Source organism: Lepisma saccharinum, chromosome 12 (assembly GCF_977018435.1).
Source record: "Lepisma saccharinum chromosome 12, izLepSacc3.1, whole genome shotgun sequence".
Lineage (NCBI taxonomy): Eukaryota > Metazoa > Arthropoda > Insecta > Zygentoma > Lepismatidae > Lepisma > Lepisma saccharinum.
The window spans coordinates 33,084,557-33,105,208 of NC_139240.1; the positions used below are offsets into that span (position 1 = coordinate 33,084,557).

General features: G+C 38.0%; 1 protein-coding gene across 1 annotated transcript in view; it reads left to right on the forward strand.

Moving 5' to 3' along the window:
- The window catches only part of Dscam3 (Down syndrome cell adhesion molecule 3), an 823,298-nt gene that overhangs the window by 719,631 nt on the left and 83,015 nt on the right, over positions 1–20,652 (forward strand). Inside the window, exons 14-15 of the mRNA XM_083132903.1 lie at positions 953–1,072; positions 6,392–6,568. Coding sequence (XP_082989029.1) covers positions 953–1,072; positions 6,392–6,568 — 297 coding nt within the window. The remainder of the gene's footprint in view (positions 1–952; positions 1,073–6,391; positions 6,569–20,652) is intronic.

The following is a 20,652-nucleotide window of genomic DNA, read 5'->3' on the forward strand; positions in this document are numbered from 1 at the left end:
CGCCCTAACGATTTGTTTTTGATTTTTTTGCTCTTGCACCAACAGGGACGAAGTTATTGACGTTTTTTGTGTCTGTCACCCCAAACAAGGCTCGTAATGAACCCATGACCACTCACAGTTAAATGACATGTTCAATGACCATCGTGATCCACAGTTAAATCCAGTCTTGATACCCATTCGTGCAAAACCCAGTGTAAAGTGTCTGCAGTAATGCTGGCACATGCGTCAATGTTGCGTTGCTTAAGGTGAACAATATCTCGAATTTTCTCGGAGTAAACGATGGCCTTGACATGTCCCTACAGGTAGAAATCCAGCGAAGTGAGGTCTGGGGAACGTGGTGGCCACTCCACAGCACCTCGTCGTCCAATCCAAGTGTTGGGAAACTGCACATCCAGGTACAGACGAACACAATTTCCGTAATGAGGAGGGGTGCCATCGTGTTGGTAAAACACAGGGAATTTACCCATCGTCAGACAACAGAGGTGGCAAGATGTCTACTTCCAACATGCGACGATACTCGACCGCCGTTAATGTCCCGTTGACGAAGAAAAGGCCCACAACACGGGTCCCGCACACACCACAGCACACCATCACCTTTCCGCGAATACCTGCAGATGCAAGCATAAAAACGTTAATAACTTCATCCCTGTTGGTGCTAGAGCAAAATTATGCACACCGTTGAACTCGTGAGAAAATGTCCTATTGAAATGAGGTATTACACGACATGGTTTCCATTTAAACTTTTAAAGCTACATTCAAGATGGCGGCCGTCATCGTCATATGCCCTATAACATTTTCCCCCACCCCTATTACAAACCTGCAATGTTAGTTTTTAAAAATATAATGCCATTCAATCTTTATTCAGTTGTTTCCACACTTTTGGACAACCCTGTACTATTTCAATAAATCAATGAGTACAATCAACATGAGATTTCTATCTGTTATTTTCCAGTTGCACCACAATGGCTGATAGAGCCTCAGGATATGGCTACACTCGCAGGAGGCTCCGTCGTGGTTCACTGTCAGGCGAATGGGTTTCCGCAGCCCACCATCTCGTGGATGAGAGGAAAAGGTAAGATTTCTTAATTCGATTATTCCTTGCTCTTTGCATCTCGTGAAACATGCATTTTCAAGCGTGCTTGCTGCTATTGTCGGTAAGAATTCACTGGCTTTTGTTTCAACATTTCGCCTCTTGGACGTTCAGATGTCCCTCTCACTTGTTATCATTCGTTTTCTCTATTGACTACTTCCATTTCTGATTCTCCGTTGCTTTTATCTTCTTTGATATGATCTCCAGAAGATTCTGCTTTTTGTACAAACTCTGTACCTCTCCTTCCCTCACTATTTCTGTCTTCCCTTCTTCGATGTGACATTTATATTTATGGCATTAATTTATTTTGCTATATTTCTATCTAAACTTTTATTTTTATTTTTCATTTTGCCTTCTCTTGCTCTTATCTTCGATTTTTGTTTCCCTTTTTATTCTTCAATAACTTTCTTTTCTGCGGTATTATCCCTTATTTCTCTTGTAGTCTACGGTTATTACAGGCATAAAAACACAGTTTTTCGTTGCGACGTTTCAGGAGAACACACGCTCCCTTCATCAGACATTTATTTTTAGTTTGATTAAAGATACAGTTATAACAATGGTTAATTTTTTTAACAAACAAGAGTCAGTGAAACAATGGATGTTGTCACTGTTACATTGTTGTAATATAGCAACTTACACAGTCCGTCCAGTGGGAAAGGTGACTAATGAGAAATGAAAGACAAGACGTTGTGGACTGGTTGTTTACAATAACGTTTATACCTCGTGAGTCAATACATGCACTGAAGCGGTTGTAGAACTTTGTGAAGCAGTCTTGGTTCTCCTGTTTCGGAATTGCCTCCAAAATCCCGGTCGAAGCCTTTTGGATGTCTGGAATGGTGTCGAAACGCCTTCCTTTCAACGCCAATTGCAGTTTTGGAAATAGCCAGAAGTGGCATGGAGCTAAATCTGGAGAATATGGAGGTGATTGAGCTCCACTATCCCTTTTTTGGGCAAAAACTGGCGTACCAACCTGCTCTTGTGCACGGGTGCATTGTCGTGCAACAGAGACCATGAGCCCTGTTCCCGATAGTCAGGGCGAACTGTACGAATCCTGGCCAATAGACCATGAAAAATACCCACGAAATACTCAGCGTTTACAGTGTGACCGTCTGGAGTGAATACCTTGTGGATGATGTCTTTGGAATCTAAGAAAGCCTTGAGCAGGGTTTTGATTCGGCTCTTCTGCATGCGCACTTTCTTCGGTTTTGGAGAGCCTGGACCCTAGACCATCAGGAAATCTTGCATACCACTTAAACACGTTCTTACGGCTCAATGTCTCCATACCGTAAACAGTTTGAATCATTTGAAACGTCTCTGTTGCACTTTTACCCAATTTGAAACAGAATTTAATGTTGGCACATTGCTCCGTTTCCGACCGACGTTCAGCAGGTACTGTCAGTCTCAAGATCCGTATGCGTCGACCATCGACACTAGTGCTTTGCAACTTTGCTGCAATACAGTCGAACTATGTCGCTACATAGTACGTATACTTCTCCATAGATGGCACTGTTGGTTCCGTAGCAAAAAAATCAGTCACCTTTCCTACTGGACGGACTATGTAACTGTGAAATAAGCAGTCTGTTATACTATTATTTTAGATAAAAAAATTTGATCACCTTTTCTTTATTGATCACAAATATCATGAGGCAATTGAAAATCATCATTGCTTTCACAGAGATTCTTGATGTTTTCCGTTACATTAAATTTTAAAGATGCTGGCCTAAACTCCATAATGGGTCTATGTTACAATTTTCATTATTTAGTATATTCCAGTGTTCTTCTGCAATGAACGAATAATAACCGTAGGCTACAATATAAATAATTATATGATGCAAACAATGCGTACATACAAGAACTATTATCCTTTTCTTGTGTTTCTGCAATGTACAGTTTTCTTTCCTCTTTCCAACCATTTTCATTCTGCGTTTCTCTATCCTGTTCTCCCCATCTTATTCTATCATACTATTTTTCATTTTATTCCCCCCCCCCCCGCATATTTTCATCCTTTTTGCACCTTTTAATTCTTTGTGATCATTCTCGTCTCTCTTTTTGTTTTATTTAGCAGCTCATTCTGTATCTCTTCTTATTATTACTTATGGTAACAAGCCTGACTGATTCTGGGGAATCTTTAACGAAAAATGCTATAGTACATGTAAGAATGGTCTGTCTTTTCGAACGAAATAATGAGGACTTGTAAACTGATTTTGTTTGTTACCGCCTGCGCAAATTACAGCAATAATTAATTACCGCGTGATGACAGGCGTGACGTCACAGAAGGCGGCCAGAACCTAGAACAGACCGCAATTAGCAACGGGAGCTAGTAATTCCAATTATGATGGAAATGGAGCCGAACCCGGTACCTGTCATCAACTCTGTAACATCATGCCTCACATCAACCTTCGGCTAATGAGGGTTTGCAGGCCAGTGCTTGTCTTTGGGTGGTTGTGGTCAGGTTAACACCGTTGCGAACGGCTTTGTTTCGTGTCTTACACGACCCTGTACGTATCATAATGGGTACAGATGCTCCTTGATGTACGTCGAATATGTTCATGTCATATTCGCATCTGGTCTATACAGAGTGTCCATAAATTAAGTATATATTTTGTTAAAATAGTGACTTTACTCTCAATGTTTTTCACGGTACATGCTCGTTACACATTACTTTCAACATGTGCACCATCCACATCACGATACACTTCTCATCTGTCGGCAGTGGCGCGACAGACTTTCTTGAGTTTTGGCTGTGTTATGGCAGCAGCAGCTTGTGTAATGCTGTTTCGGAGCTCCTGCAATGTGATAATGGGTCGGGTGAATACAACTCCTTCGGTAAATCCATATACAAAGGAGTCTATGTGCGTTCGATCAGGGTAACACGCGGCCCACTACATGAATCCGCAGCGCCCAACCCATCTCCCAGGAAAGTGAGCATTCAGGACCGTGCGAACATTTAAGTCATAATACCATGGTGCCCCGTCTTGTTGACATCCTCACCCATTACGACATTGGAGGAGCTCCAAAACCCAATTACACAATCTGCTGCTGCCACAACACCGTCAATGCCCCAGAACGTATTTCGCGCCACTGCAGACAGATGGGAAGTGTGTCGTGATGTGGACGATGGTGCACATGTTGAAAGTAATGTGTAATGAATATTTACCATGGAGAGTATCATCACTATTTCATCAAGATAGATAATTTATGGACACCCTGTACAAGGTTTTCCTATTACTTCCATTTCTGCAAGGCGAGGGTGTACAGTTTTCTTTCCTCTTCCGAACAACTTTTGTCCTGCATTTCTGTATTCCCTTCTTCCGATCTTATTCTATCTTTAGACTTATTTTTCTGCATAAAGTTTGTTTGGGGCACGTTACCGCATTCAAATTAGGAGAAAAATTTGAAGACAGTTTACTACACATAGAGAAGGTACCGGGATGGGTATACATCTGGCTCAGTATGGATGAGTAAGCCTGTTTCATTCTCAGTCTCTCGTCTGGGTATTAGGAAGGTAAGATAAGAATAAACGGGAAAACCTTAAATCCTGCAACGTAAAATCGGGGTTCCACTGTATATTTAATTTATGTTGTGAATAAAAATTGCTACCTCGATTGCCGGTGACTATTCCTATCATTGGTGCTTAGAAATGAAAAAATGTTTTAAAAAAAGGGAAGAAGATAAAGCATAAAATGCGAATGATTATGGAGATGGGTTTGTAAAAATAGAAAATGAGAGCAAGACGAGACTTTTCGAGACATGTAGATACGAGACTCAAAACGAGACAGATCGAGTCAAGACTAAGATTTACGAGTATCCAAAACTCTACATCTCATTCGTGACTAAATCTAACTAATTTATGATATCTGAAAATTTACCTAAATCAAAATACATTTTCTGTGTGACTAATTCAGGCATGCTAAGCTGATCCATGCCTGATATTTATAGAGAGTACGCGGCTGATCATCCAGGATTAAAATCCATTTTTGGAGAGTTGGTCGCATCCAGCGCTGCTTTGAGTCAATCCCTTAGATAGCAGAACATAAAATGATCTCGCTTTATGTATGACATGTCAACAAAAGCACATCACTTACATACTAAAGCTAACTAACTGGCTCTCTGTGAATTGATCTTCCCTATACTGTTATAGGAAGAATTACCAAGTACGAGTTATAATATTGACGGCTTACCCTCTAAGACAGGAGCAGCGACGAACAGCAGCAGGACAGCCTCACGGAACTTCAGATTCCTATTTTCAGGAGTATTTATACTTTTTCCTCATCCTCAGCCTAGCTAAGGAAGCTGCCAACCTTGTGGCTATTTTCGTAAAATGTCTATTCTGGGTAGAGAGTAGTCTGGCAGGTCATTGCGAAGGTTTTGGGGTCAGTAGACCTTCGTAGCTTATCGGCAGGGTCATTCCCAGAACATTTACGGCCTTGCTTATACTAAGCAACCACAACTTCCTGTAGGTTACCTTGGTTGCAACCTTGCACATGACAGCATAGTGAGGGAGGTAAAGGCATTTACTGAATAACTCGTGCTGAGGATGATACGAGTGTGTGGCGTACGTTCCTGTTTCCTGGGTGTTTCACTCTTCCTATGTGATGCAACGCCCCAGTGTGTAACATGCAGAAAACTGCACGTTACTTGCTGCAAATAATGTGTTTGCCCCTTAGCGCCATCTATACGCTGTGAAATTTTGTAGAGTGGTTCACTGTATATGTTGCTTTACTCTATGTATTTCGTGACTCGAGACTAGTCCGGGAACAAGAGAGACCTTTGCCAAAAATCGTCTCACTTAGTTTCGATTTCATTCCTCATAAAGCATACTACCGTCTGGATCTCTTCTATAAATAGTATTTAAAAACATAATACTTCATAAAACAAACATAAAACGGAGATTTATAGGCATTAAACTATCTATAATTAATCACTGAGCCACCTGTTTTATAATGTGCCAATAATATCTGAGTTTGGATAAATTACCACTTCCTAAGTTCAATTCTATTTCACTAAATTCTGTAAATCGCTTTAACTATTTAAATGTAACGAGATGGAACTCTTGGGCAGTTCGTCTCGGTTTCGTCTAGTCAAGTCTCATTCAGTCTCAACACACTACTTTTCCTTCTCTAAATACTATTATTCATTTCAGTGTCTACATTTGTCATTCCTATTTAGCATTGCGGGCCCAAGTTGGGCGCCATTTCTCACAGTGTTGTTTTAATTATGATCTATTTCTCTGGTGAGAATTTATTTTCCGAATCAGTGCTGTGTTTACTACTCCTTTTCTCCTCTTTTTTTAACTTACAGGCCAAACTTCATCCGACTACCAGCGTCTCGACTACGCCATGTCTCGGTATATGATTCCTTCGAACGGATCTCTCGTGATCCGCTCAGCGACTCAACAGGACGAAGGCTACTACCTCTGCCAGGCGAACAACGAAATAGGGACGGGCCTTAGTAAAGTCATCTACATAACGGTCAATGGTAAGTAGTGATCACTGTGCAGGGCTAGAAGTGAGGAGAACCATTTTAAATCGGGTGATCAGTTAAAAACCTTTCAATTACAATTATGCAGTAATTGAAAATAAACTGTAAATTAATGTTGCGGTTACTTTATATTCTCTATGATTGACTGAATTGTTATTTTACTTCGCATATTGTGCCACTTTTGGATAATTTACGAAGATGGGGACGAATGATGATGTGATGAAATTGATGAACAGACACTCATAAACATCCATGCCCAGGCTGGGATTCGAACTCGGGACCCCTGGCGTCGATGTGCTAACCACTCCGCCACGGGGGCTGGCTCTATTCTCTATGCAAACAGGTTATGTTCTTTAGTTATGACCATCCAAAATTAATAATAAACGTTATTTTTTATATGAACACACACAGATAAAAGATATGAAACCCTTGAAAAAATTACGAGCCGCAAAACGTTTGGTCACAACAAATTATAATATATTGAATTTATTTATATTTTTTAGAAAACCATAATATTGTTTATTAATGTCGATTTTTTTAAAAAAAGAAGTAAATATTAAATTTATTACTCGTTACCCAAAAGAAAAGTGACTGCTACTTGTTTATATTTCAAGTAACTCTTACTTTCGAGCACTGACTACAGACATTTCAGAAACTTCTGAAAACAGAAATATAAAATTGAAAACGAAAGGTACGATTAATTAGTGAAGTGCCATATTAAGGGGATACCCTCTAGACTACCATATCACTAATATACATGGATTCCGTAAGGAATACGTTTTGCGATGTTAAGGATTGTTTTAATAACTACGCTTTGGAACGAGTACTCTAATCGACCAACCTGTATGAATCTATCTTGATTACATTTATGCGTAGATCTTGTAACATGGCACTCGTTTGTCGTGACCATTGGTGCTGCCATCTGTGATCGAAAAGTTACCTCGAAATTGCCATCAGCACAGCCTTAAATAAGCTCGCTGGTCTAAATACGAAATCTCAGCCACTTAAACTCGCAAAAAAGTAAAACTGTAGCATCAGTTAAACTTTGGATTAGAAACCAAGAAAGATTTCTCGGTCGTCGAATAACTACCGTATGAAAATTGAAGAAATTTATGATTTAATGAAAAAATGATATTAATATTCTAAATTCATCCATTTCTTGGAAGCACAAGGATGAAAGTGGAAGATATAAACATTATTGCTGAAAATCACTATTTAAAGCCCCTATCACACGGAACTGGATTTCTACTAGGAATGCTTTAGTTGACGCTGGACTGACTACCCATTTGCTAGTTTTCGCCTCACACGGTACTTGTTACACCGTACTTGTGGATAGTCTTTCGTTCCCGTAATGGCGGCCGCGTGAGATGTAAACAACGTATCACTTCACGCTTTTAAAATACGATAACTATTCAACCGAGAGGAATATCGCTTCGTATTAAATGGTTTTAGGTAGAGAAGAATGGCGTTGATTAAATATATACTTTACAACGTTTACTATACACGAATGGAAGAATATTTTAGCTTTTTCAATTGTAAACAACGTGCACTCACCACAGACGGTGTAACTCGACGTGCCTTTCGTGCTGTATGTATTATACATTGTAATTGGAACAGCTAACCGAAATTCTTTGGTGTAAAACTGTAAAGTACTCTCTGTTATAAGATTTTTGGAAGCATTTCCGTAGCATTTATGCTTTCGTCTAAAGCCGGCTTAAAGGTAGGCATGGACGAGCAATTTGAAGAATGTTGTAGGAGAATTACTGCTTTGTGCTTTTATTAAAAAAGGAAAAGTATGAAGTAGAGATTGGCTCAAAAAACAAATATGTTAATCAATGCGTACCGAACAAGCTTTAACTCGGGTTTGCATTATTCATACATGAGATTCGCAGGATTCATTCACAAAAAAGTCAAACATTTATTAATACACTTGTAATAATAAGGATTTTCATTTTCAGCTAATCATATTTGTCACGTACACATCTCATCGCTTTGCATAAATACCTAAATATTAATGAACTGAACATGAATGCACTGCACATCATCTCTTTACTTTTTTTTTATCGAGAAACTGAGAAACTATAACAAAAACAGCCAGCACTCGGAAACCACAGACAAAAATCGCTCCTTTGCAAACTCCCAGATTATCTTCACATGGTCAAACTTTGCTCCGATTAGCTGTTCCACAGAATCCAGTCGACGAAAGCTAGTAGCAATTAGAACATGTCCTATTCCTCCAAACCAGTCAAGCAGTCAGCCAGGCGGCCATGATTTCTACCTAGAAAGTCAGTTCAGCGCCAACTAGGGCATTCCTACTAGAAATCCAGTTCCGTGTGATAGGGGCTTAAAACGTGTTACCTAATGTTGTGACTGTTTGAGGCCTAGATATTAACTTGGAATACCATGTAAAACCAAGGTCGCAATTTGGACTATGAATAAATTAGTTTCGTTTACAATGACAATATAATAAGGCCGAGTCTGCTGCCACTCACGTGCCAGCAGTAATAATAAGCGTCAAATTTGCTCCTGCCACGTAATTCGTCTGCTAAAAGGATGTTACAAATCTTAAGAACAGATGAAGACGAGAAAAATGCAAGTTTATGATTAGTGGTAATGAATGTACAGGTAATTTAGAACCTTTTTCTTTAGAAAGCATTTAGCGATATTATCTTAATGCTAACGGAACCTAACCTAACTACGAGAGGATTTAGGTTTATTATTAGAAGAATGCTAAGGGACCTAATCTTAAAACATTTATGTGAAAGTAATCGCTACAACTTCACAGTATGTGTTACAGACATAATTGCATGATGAAATCACGATAAAACAAAGACCGAGTTTGCTGCCACACACATCTCTGTTGAGGTTCCAGCAGAAAAAGAACGTGGCAGCAGACACTACCATATAATAATGTCGTAAGAACCATGGGTTAAAAAGACGATAGAACATAACAAATTATCATGCTCAAATCTAGACTAAGCAAACTTCAGAAAACGAAGGTCCTACCACCTACAGGATCTGTGATGAAATAACAGTTTCTCAAGCTTCCCGCTAGGTGACACCACGTTTTCGGACATCCAAAGGATACTCCGTTTCATACCTTTTATTTCATACATTAGTTTTCTGTGCTTAATTAAAAAATTCCGTCTTGTCTTGGGAAGGAATTTACCTGCAGGCAACTGGAAGCATTATTCATCGACAGCTATGTCAAAAGTTTGTTAAAGCAGAAGTGTTTTAATTTTTCAGGTGTCGTACAGCCACGAACACTTTTGGGTTGTAATGATTCCATTGACTTTCAATAGGATCATGTGCATTGAACGTACTTGTCTGTGGGTGGTCACTCATAATCTTGTGTCCGAAGGTTTCGGATTCGAATACTGTCTAGTAGAACCTAAATATATTTAATGTTATTGAAGCGTATATTATGTTGTGTACCCTGTGACTCCGGACCTCTGAGCATAACCCACATCACACTAATCCACTCAGTTATTCAACAAAAACAATACATTGTATTATATATTTTTATATATCAATTAATTTATAAAATATTCACTTTGGATAAATTCATAGTTTTTACTTTATTATTTTCATATTTTGGGTATTTTATTTTTGTTTTCGTATCTTATTTTATAATAAACAATACCCCTATAAAATTAAATCAAACATAAAAACAAATTTAAAAAAATATTCTCCAAAAAGAAAATCATCACATTACATAGTATCTTTTAATTATTATAGACAACAAACTTCAACTTCCAATCATTCAACCATCATTTTCCAATCAAAAAATATTCAAAAACATCAAAGGACTGCAATGTCAAACAGCACATAAGCTCTTCCTAGTCATCAGCGGTATAAACATATAAACAGACACCATAAAAAAAAAGGCTACAAACCTGACTATGCATTTGTTTAGTAAATTGAATTGCCATAAATATTTGGCAGGCAGAGAGTTCGGGGTCAGTTCTAATGCAGTTTAAAGTTACAGTGGTGTAAGTCACTTTTAAAAAGAAAATACATAGACACAGAAACCAGATCTATATACGTCAATCTGTTAACAGAAAACGTGAAGTAAATCAGAGATTCATTCAACTGTCAACAGATGACAGTTTAAGGTCTAGTGATGAAGGAAACAGCTGTTGTGTTGATCAGCAAAGTGCTGTGAGTCAGACTCTTTTTTTTTTCTTTTTAAGAAAGTGACTTACACCACTGTAGCTTTAATTCGTCCAATTGAATATAGAGAGAGGAGAGATTCTAGGGAGAGCATATTAACACTAGTCGCAAATCAAACTCTACATACAAACACAAGCATAACCTCTTCCAGCAAAACTTCAGTTGGAGTACAAATACAAATATATCCTTACATTAGTTGCTGAAGTTTCTTGACGATTTATTTTTGAAGTTGCGTATCCTTGACTTCTATTTATCTTTTCCCCCAGTTTCTATGATGTTTATACGATCTTAGCTTGTTTTCCTCTGCAACTGTCGCTCGAGGAGTTTATCTTCTTGTTTTTCTTACGTTGAATTCACTCTGGCCGTGGGGTGCGTCGAGTGTGGTGTATGATGGCCGCTGTACCTATTAGATTGACTGCGGGATTATGATGCCTTCTGAGTTCGTTCCAGAATCTGGTTGTCACTCTTCTGATAGTGACATTAGCCATACTAATCCAGTCTTTAGAGGTGTAAAACTCAAATGTCATATATTGCCATTCAAATATATAAATTTAATACCTCTAGCGCCTTACCACAAGCAGAGAGTGTTTTACCATCAAAATGAATTTCAACAATTTATTCATTTCTTGAATAAGAGCGATTACATTCTAATAAAGGAAGAAAGAGAAACCTTTATTTGCGATACAGCACCATCTGTTATCAACATATGTAGCTACTGAAAAATGAAATCGAAGTTCCAATGGCGATAATCAAATACACAATACTAATCGATATCGATCCCACTTTGAAGTGTAGGTCCAGTGTCGATTCACCTATCTGTTCATTAAGTAGACTTGAAAACCAACTCAAATAAACAAACAAAAGATTATTATTATTATTATCTATTATTAGACTCCTCTCTCATATTTGATGAGCACATTTCAGAAATTTGCAAAAGAGCAAAGAGAATGCTTGGTTATATATTTTTCTCATGGAAAGTTTTTAAAAAGGAAGATACCTTAATATTCCTGTATAAAACGATAGTTCGTCCTATTCTTGAATATGCAAATGAATTATGGTTTTTGACTGCAACCAGTCACCTTCAAAAAGTTGAATCAGTTCAAAAACTTTTTATCAGGTTATTATGCACAAAGTTTAAAAAAAATTACTATGACCAACATTACTCTGAATGGTTATCACAGTTGAATATGTTTTCCTTAGAAGAAAGAAGAAAAATGAAAAGGATAAATTTTGTAGAGAAGATATTAAATTTCCAAGTTGACAGTGAATACTTTTTGAATAATATAGCTTATAAAATTCCCAGATATTCCCATAGGTATATCTCAATTCTCACATGCCTAAACAAGGCAAGAGGTTTAGTAGCTGATCTTGTTGAAACATACAATTTGAATTTATGTTGATGTATAAAATTGTAGGATCTACTGTTTTATTTTATAATTATGTATTCAATTTTTTAATTTTGTATAACATAGTGGTTGTTTAATCGTTATCATCACTTCAATAAATATGATCATTATTATTATTAGAACAATACACAGTTAATTGCACAATACTATATAACAATAAACAATTATTAGTATCAGAGATATAATGGATCTCATTGAAAACTGTAACTTGAGGTGTGGATATGCTAACTTGTTATGTTATGTTATTTTGCAGCTTATCTATTTTATTCGTGTAACTTTGTGCTTTTGTATTCGTATTTGACTTAGTGCTGTATAAGGTTTCATACTGTGCTCAACACTTAAAATAAACGATTATTATTATTATTATTATTTGGTTGTTTCGATGTGAAATAAACTATTCCAATTCGATCCAGGAACGTTTTTTCCGGCTCAATTTTAATACGGTCCAGGAACCCTTTTTTCTGGAAAAATTGAAATACAGTCCTGGCACCTTTTTTTCCTGATCAATTAAAATTTCGGTCCAGGAACCTTTTTTCAATTAAACAATACACAACTTGGACCGAATTTAAATTGTGCGGGAAAAAATTTCCGGTCCTGCAACAGAACCCAATAAAACCCTTTAGAAGTTATGGGTTCTGGGGCTTTTAAGAACCCTGATATAAGGGACTCGTCGGTATACCTAGTTAATATAGTACGTCGCGTTCCCTAACGACGGCGCTGTTACCCAGGGCTTTGTGGTTATCATTATTCATCCTCATTCAATAGCGGATGAACGAAGTTGATCGATTGATTTGGTTTTATTTACTTCGCTCTTTTGGAAAATCGCGAAGATGTGGATGAGTGATGATATGTTGAAATTGATAAACGGACTCTCACGAAGAACACCCATGCCTAGGTCGGGATTCTAACCCGGGACACCTGGCGTCGTAGCGCGCTGTGCTAACCACTCCGCCAAGGAGGCCGGCTGGATGAACGAGATTGTCTCGCTGGAGCGGTTGTTTTTTGTAGTAGTAGTAGTTTCCGCCAGGTAGATTAAGAAAGTATCTCATGTAGTATTGCCCACGAGACAAGACTTTAGTGTGTCCCACCTGGTCTCGTGTAATGCCTCGAAAATATTAGTTTGTTCCGTCTCGTAAAATTGCCATCTCGTTTTCAAAATATTCGTTTGATCCGTGTCAAAAACGAGACGAGACGGGAAAGCTTCTGCTTTAAGAAAAAAAATAACATTGAAATTGGACCATTCCATTGGTCTTTGGAAAAACGACTTTGGACTGGCAATCATGCATATTGTGCTATCCTTACATACCCATATAACTGATTGTAAGGAAAATTAGTCCCCTCAAATTATACCAAATTTTTTACTGGTTCATAGACTATTACTCTTTGCCCCAAGCATGGACGTCCGCAGGATTTTTCCCAGGGAAGGGGCAAGGAAGGTAATTTTTTCCAGGGGGGCAAACAAGGCACATTTTCTCCAAAAATAGAGTTGTTCCCTAAAAAAATTGCTTAAATTTGAATTTATGTTGTTCATGCAATAATTAACACATATTATTGTGGCTAAAATGAAATTATATGTGCGAAATACATAATTTTTGGTTGACTTTCATTTTCCAGGGGGGGCCACGGCCCCCCCTTCCAGACGCCCATGGCTCCAAGGTGGGCGTTATCACAAGAACTCGACTTAGTGTTTGTTGAAATTGATTTGCTTTATTTTACTTCGCTTTTTGTGTCACTTTTGGCTAATTAGCTAAGATGGGGATGAGTGATAGTAGAATGACAGCATTTTGTTCCTACGCGTCAGCAAAAATTTGATGCGCCTGGTGTTACGTTACATCCGGTTGTAGCGGGCCACGAGTGATTTTATTGTTGAGTCAGCAGAACGTGTCTGATCACCTTGAAGACATCGGAAGCGGTGGGGGGAGGGGGGTCAATGGGTTTGTCACGTTGTTTCTTGATGTATGCTAAACTAACACGTGCGTATGTTTGTGTGTGTGTGGAGGAAATGCGCGCGCAACCATTGCGTATGATTCAAAGACATGAAGAAATGATTTAAAGATGGCGCCGAAGGTGCTTTACCCCCGAACGTTAAGCGGCTAAGGTTATTGCTCTGTAAAACAAGAGGCGTCGAGGGTTCGATTCCTGGTAGAGTCAATATTGATTGGTTGATAGATTGAGTTAGTTTTTTTAAGTCTGTTTTATGCACGGCAAAACTAATCAGGATTGGAGCTACAGTTGAAAAGTGGTGATTCGGACCACTATGTGCCTCCACCGAGTATCGAACCTGGGACCCGTTGATTACAAGGCGACGATGTCAATATTGAATGGTCTCGATTAGCCTGTGTGTAAATAAAGGCAACAAAATGGTTGAGTTCGAAAATCGAGTTGGGTTAGTGGTTAATGTTGTCACCTGGCAATGAAGAGGTCGCGGGTTCGATTCTCTAGGTAGTTAAATTAGGCCAATTGTTTTGCCCCGCCATTATAGGTCCCGATTAGTCCATCTGTGCATAAATAGTATTTGAATAAAATCAAAATGGCGGCCGCGTTTTGTGTTTAGCGGCGGCGGCGACCGGGGCGCGGCGCGGGGCGGGGCGGCGCGAGGCGGGGCGGGGCGGCGCGGGGCGGCGCGGGGGGTGTTTTTTATTCCGCGAGATGTTTTAACCAAGTGGTTGAGGGTTCGATTCCCAATGTTGGTGAAAATTGGATATTCAATTGTATTTGTTTAAAAGTTCCGATTAGCTTTTTGTGCACAAAGAGAAAATGAACTAATTGGAAATAGGATGTTTATGCTGTAATGAAAAGGTCCCCGGGTTCGATTCACAATGTCAAATTGGCAGATAATGATGTTGTTTAAAAAAAAAAAAAAGAAGTGTGTTGAGTCCCCATTAGTATTTAGGCAGGAACAGATATTAAAAATCAAAACAAAATGCCTTTTGATTACAACGCAAAGACTTTACCGCTAATGTATAAAGATAAATTAGAATCTGTTGTTTTGCCGTGTGGGGCCCCAGTACCGATTAGCTTAAATGCATAAAGAGTAGGTAAAATAACCAAGATGGCCGTCACTATTGTTTTGTGATCAAAGAGGAGTCACAGGTTCGATTCAATCAAAGGAGGCAAGATTCTATGTTTCAATTCCATGTAAAAGTCTAAAGTTATGTTTCGATTAACCTCAATGCATAAAGAGGAATTAAACAAAAACAAGCAAAATGGCGACAGATGTGATAAAAGAAAAATTGAATTAGTTTTTTATAGTGACAAGAAAAAATAGCGAATCATTGTTAGAAATAGAATGAAAATAAAGATACTTGCCTTTGCGTGTCCAGCACTGTGCAGAAAAGCTCTCATGCTTTATCTCCGACAAGTCCACAATACACATTTTTTTTATTGTATAGTTAATTATTAATGTTGTTATTAACACAGATTCTTACCAGTGTGAAGAAAAGCTCTCATGCTTTATCTCCGACAAATCCACAATACACACTTTTTCATTATATAGTTAATTATTAATGTTGTTATTAACACCGAGTTTTACCAGTGTGAAGAAAAGCTCTCATGCTTTATCTCCGACAAGTCCACAATACACATTTTTTTTATTGTATAGTTAATTATTAATGTTGTTATTAACACAGATTCTTACCAGTGTGAAGAAAAGCTCTCATGCTTTATCTCCGACAAATCCACAATACACACTTTTTCATTATATAGTTAATTATTAATGTTGTTATTAACACCGAGTTTTACCAGTGTGAAGAAAAGCTCTCATGCTTTATCTTCGACAAGTCCACAATACACACTTTTTCATTATATAGTTAATTATTAATGTTGTTATTAACGATTGTTACCAGTAAAAATATAAACCATGAGGATTTTTAAAGGGGGTGCTAAGTGAAAAAAAAGCCAAGACATATATTTTATCCCTGTTTATTACCAATATTTACAAAATTCAAAAGAGCCGCACACACACACACACACACATACATATGTAAAATGTTTATATTGTGTCACCAGTTTATCAGCATGTTATTTAACAAGTTTTTATTCTTCAAGTTTGTTCACTCACCCACATAAGGAATTGTGTCACTATCATATCCATTTTCTGCTGCAACCACTGAATTAAAATGTTTCACTATTTTTTCCACAAGCATGTTCTCGCAAAAAACAAACACTTCTTTGGAAAGTCTTTTTCCGTCGATGTTTTGTATAGACAAAGGCTCAGGTTTTGTACATCCATGTAGATGGGAAAGCACAAACTTCTCCTTATGACATGCATGGACAGGGGAAATATCTGTGCAACCGAAACATTGTTCGCGAAGGTCGAGAATGCAAGATTCCACACAGTTTCCAAAATATGATTTCAGATACGGCGACACTGTTTCACACATAACTTTCGCATGCTCGATGCACACAAATATCTTCATAAAGTTCCGCCACAAACTTTCTGCGATGAACACTATCTCCAGGGAACCGTAAGCTGGTTTCTTCCTTATAATGATCTGACGGCGATTGTACAGTGTGGTTATCAGCAATTCATGTTGCTCACTTAGTGGGTAGGAAACACGAGGCTGCTCACCTGGAATAGCGATGTAATTGTCGATTACTGGAAACAATTCCTGAAGAGCGTGCCACTCCTGCAACTGTAGTTCAACACCGGCCGCCCCGCTTCTGTGTAGCCTGACCACAGGTTGGAAATCCAGATGAGAGGAAAGTCCGATTGAGATAACTTTTGTTTTCGAAGCATTCAAATAGTAAACGTGATCAAATAATAGCGACTGGCGTATAAGACTAGTTACTTGTTTTTGTTCTTCAGGTAAATGCTGATCGCTCTCTTTCTGAAGAACCCCCTTGAAATTAGTGTACGGTTGAAATCTTTTTTTCAGCGGCATCGAAATAGAGGATTCCATGACTAAGAACTGCGAGATACTGCATGTCGCAGCGTGCAGGTATACATTTGAAGAAATGCGTGGGTGTGTTTTTGAGACGCATGCGCGCGTAGCAAACCAAGCATGTGCTGGACAAAAAAGGTGGAGGGGGCGGGGCATTACAAAGATCAATGGTGAGAGAAAAATCAGCAGAATATCATAAACGTCATATTGAGAAAATATTGGATAACAAATATTAATTAATTTAATTAAAACATCAACCGCATTGTCGATCTGAAATTAGGTTTATAGACAGGGGGCAAAATGGAAAATATCGACGATGTTCTAGTATTGGATTGTTTCTGTATTTCCATCGGTATAATCCTCCACCACATTTGAAGCATACTGTTTTATCCTCTTTTTGAATGTAAAATAATCCTGCTTCGGACAGAGTTTCTACAAACGGGAATTCTTTTGATTGCCAGTTTCTGAAAGAGGACAATCTAGCATTGAAAGATCCCATCTCTGGATATTGCGTCATTGTTCTGTAAAGACACAAAACAAGATAAATATTATAAGTAAGCTGTTGTAAACTGTAACTCTACAAAATTATTAATATACTATTAGGACTATATGTAACTTGTATAAAATTTCAAACAGTATTTACTGTCAATATTTTCTAGTATACGTACCGAGTATTATAAATTTAATTTACGAGTCAGCAAATAAGTTGATATAATATTGTCGTTTTTTATCGGTACTGGGAATAAAATTTGAAATTTATGCATGGGTTTACCAGAGGCTCTATGGAATAAATACAGAAAACAGTAATGCCCACAGTACACAGACCCGTAACTTTGTATCTGATGAGTGTTGTACGTATAGAATTTAGAGTTATTTTCCAAAAATCGCAAATGGTTATGCACATGTGGAGGTTTTCCGTAACTATCAAAAAATTCCCCCCGGGAGTTACTGTCTATGTAAATTCCTACCCAGTGCTTCCCGGGGCTATCTTTGGGATCTGTATTTACAATCAACGCTGCTGGTAGTTCCACATGTACAGGTAATTCATTAGCTGCGAAAACACCAACATGATGATTGTCAAAGGCTCTATTTGATATTAACCCGTGAAGCAAATTTAAAGTCGACAGCATTGCTGGACACTAAATAGTAATATTGTGCAACTCACCTTTTTATACTTCAAAGTAGACGGTACACGTCACAGTAGATTCCAGAACCAATTTGATCTGGGTCACCAAGCTGTTTATCGTTGTTGAAACAATGGAGAGCTATCTAACACAACGCAGATGCTCGGAATATGTAGGCGGGGTTTACAAACGCGCATGCGTACAATGCTATCTGGCATTTGATGTGCTGTTGTAAAATGAATTTTGTACTATAAGAAAATTGTCTGTATGTGTGTGTGTGTGTGTGTGTGTATATATATATATATATATATATATAATACAATACAATATAATATATATATGTAATTTGAAGATACAACATATCAGTAAAATCTAACAACTAGCAAAATATTCATAACATTCGACTTTTATATTATATGTAATTTAAAACATTCTTCACAGTTTGAGAAATGGAGTGCTTGTGGAAACACCCGTTCTCTGCAATATTGGCTGGTCCATCAGGATGTGGAAAGACATATTTTGTGAAGCATTTTCTCCAGTGTTTACCCCAAATGGTAAATGTAAAATTCAACAATATTTTGGTGTGCTACGGGGAATGGCAATCTGCATACAATGATTTCCCTGGTTTTGTACAATTTCGGGAAGGAATGCCTAATATTGACCAATTTGTGCCAAATTCTGGACCTCATCTTATTATTATCGATGATCAGATGAGGGAATGCGATCAAAGAGTCACAGATTTATTTACAAAAGGGTGTCATCATCGTGATATTAGTCTTTTCTTTATCACTCAAAATCTATTCCATCAGGGAAAAGGGAATAGGGATATATCTTTAAATAGTCATTATATTGTATGCTTCAAAAATCCAAGAGACAGAGCCCAAATTAATTATTTATCTAGACAAGTATACCCGGAGAATCCAAATTTTATAAAAGATGCATATTACAATGCCACCGCTGAACCCCATGGATATTTGCTGTTTGATCTGAAGCAGAACACTCCGGAAGAAGTACGTTTTCGGTCGCGGATATTTCCCGACGATGATATCAATTATGTATATATTCCTACAAAAAAAGCAAGCATAATCACTAGTCGTTTATTCTGTCATCATGGCTCCAAGAGTGAAACACGCTAAAGTGCTCCAAGTTTTGTCGGATGCTAAACCAGCTCTTCGCACAGCTATATTACAAGCTGCTGATTCTTCCTTAGTTAATTCAATCTGTGAGTGTTGTTACAATGTTCTAAAAGGGAATGTTCCTCTTTCAACACCTCAGAAAACAAGATTGAGCCGGTACAAGAAGGTGATACGTAATCTCTCTGCCAAAGGACACTCTACAAAGCAGAAGAAACAGATACTAGTGCAACACGGAGGATTTCTACCTGCGTTATTAGCCCCTTTAATAGGAGGTGTGTTATCAAGTTTATTTAAGTGAAAAAAATCTGAACATGCAGCATGCCAAAAAAATGGTTATAATACCTCAAGAATTTATGGATAACATGAGACATCCTGTTATGTCTGCACCGTCTACATCCTTATCGCAATTGGATCAGGATATGCAAGTAATTTTGAATCTCAAAGGTCTTTCGGATGATGAAAAATGGAATCGTTACAGTATTGTGCTCCAAAAATTTCTGTCTATTACTCGAAAACAAAGAGAACCTGTGTCGCTACCGATTACAGAATCTACTGAGAAGTTGACTGATATGAAAGAAGAAATTCTAGCTGCTACACCTAGCATGTATCGTAGAAAAGCCGAACTGTTGTATGAACGTCTTTTACATAATAGTAATATTGATTGGGATAAATATGGGGCAGTTTTTATTAACAATAATAAAATTGAAGGCTCAAATATTGTCGATCTAGTATCGGATATAATTCGACCACGAAAAACAAGCAATCCTGTTGGGTGGCAACTATTCAATAGAGCTCTGGCGTTATCTAATATCCCTCAAGAATATATTGGAAACCCCCGGAGACAGGAGTTTATTCAACAGATTGTTTTTGGCAACCCCGGACGCCATGTTCCGCTGTCCGGAGCTAACCAAGAAGAGGCACAAGAATTAACAGAAGCAGAAGAAGAAGAAGAAGAAAAGGAACCAATTTCTTTTGTATCATCATTTCCAGGGCACAAACGTAAACGTACTGTTCCAGTTTGGTCAAGATACAAACCATGAGCGAAAAAATATTAGAGAATATCTGGTACAATCCATCTCATCCAGCATCCTATTCTACAGCTTCAACACTATGGAAAGCTGTAAAAAAATCCATACCATTGTCAACAATCAAACATTGGCTGACAAAGCAAACTGCATACACTTTGCATAGACCTGTAAAGCGTCGATTTCCGAGAAACTTTTATTTTGTGCATAATATCGATGACCAATGGCAGGCTGACTTGAATGACATGCAGAGTTTGCGGAATCACAACAAAGGGTACAGATATATACTCACAGTTATCGATATTTTTAGCAGGCATGCTTGGGCTGTCCCTGT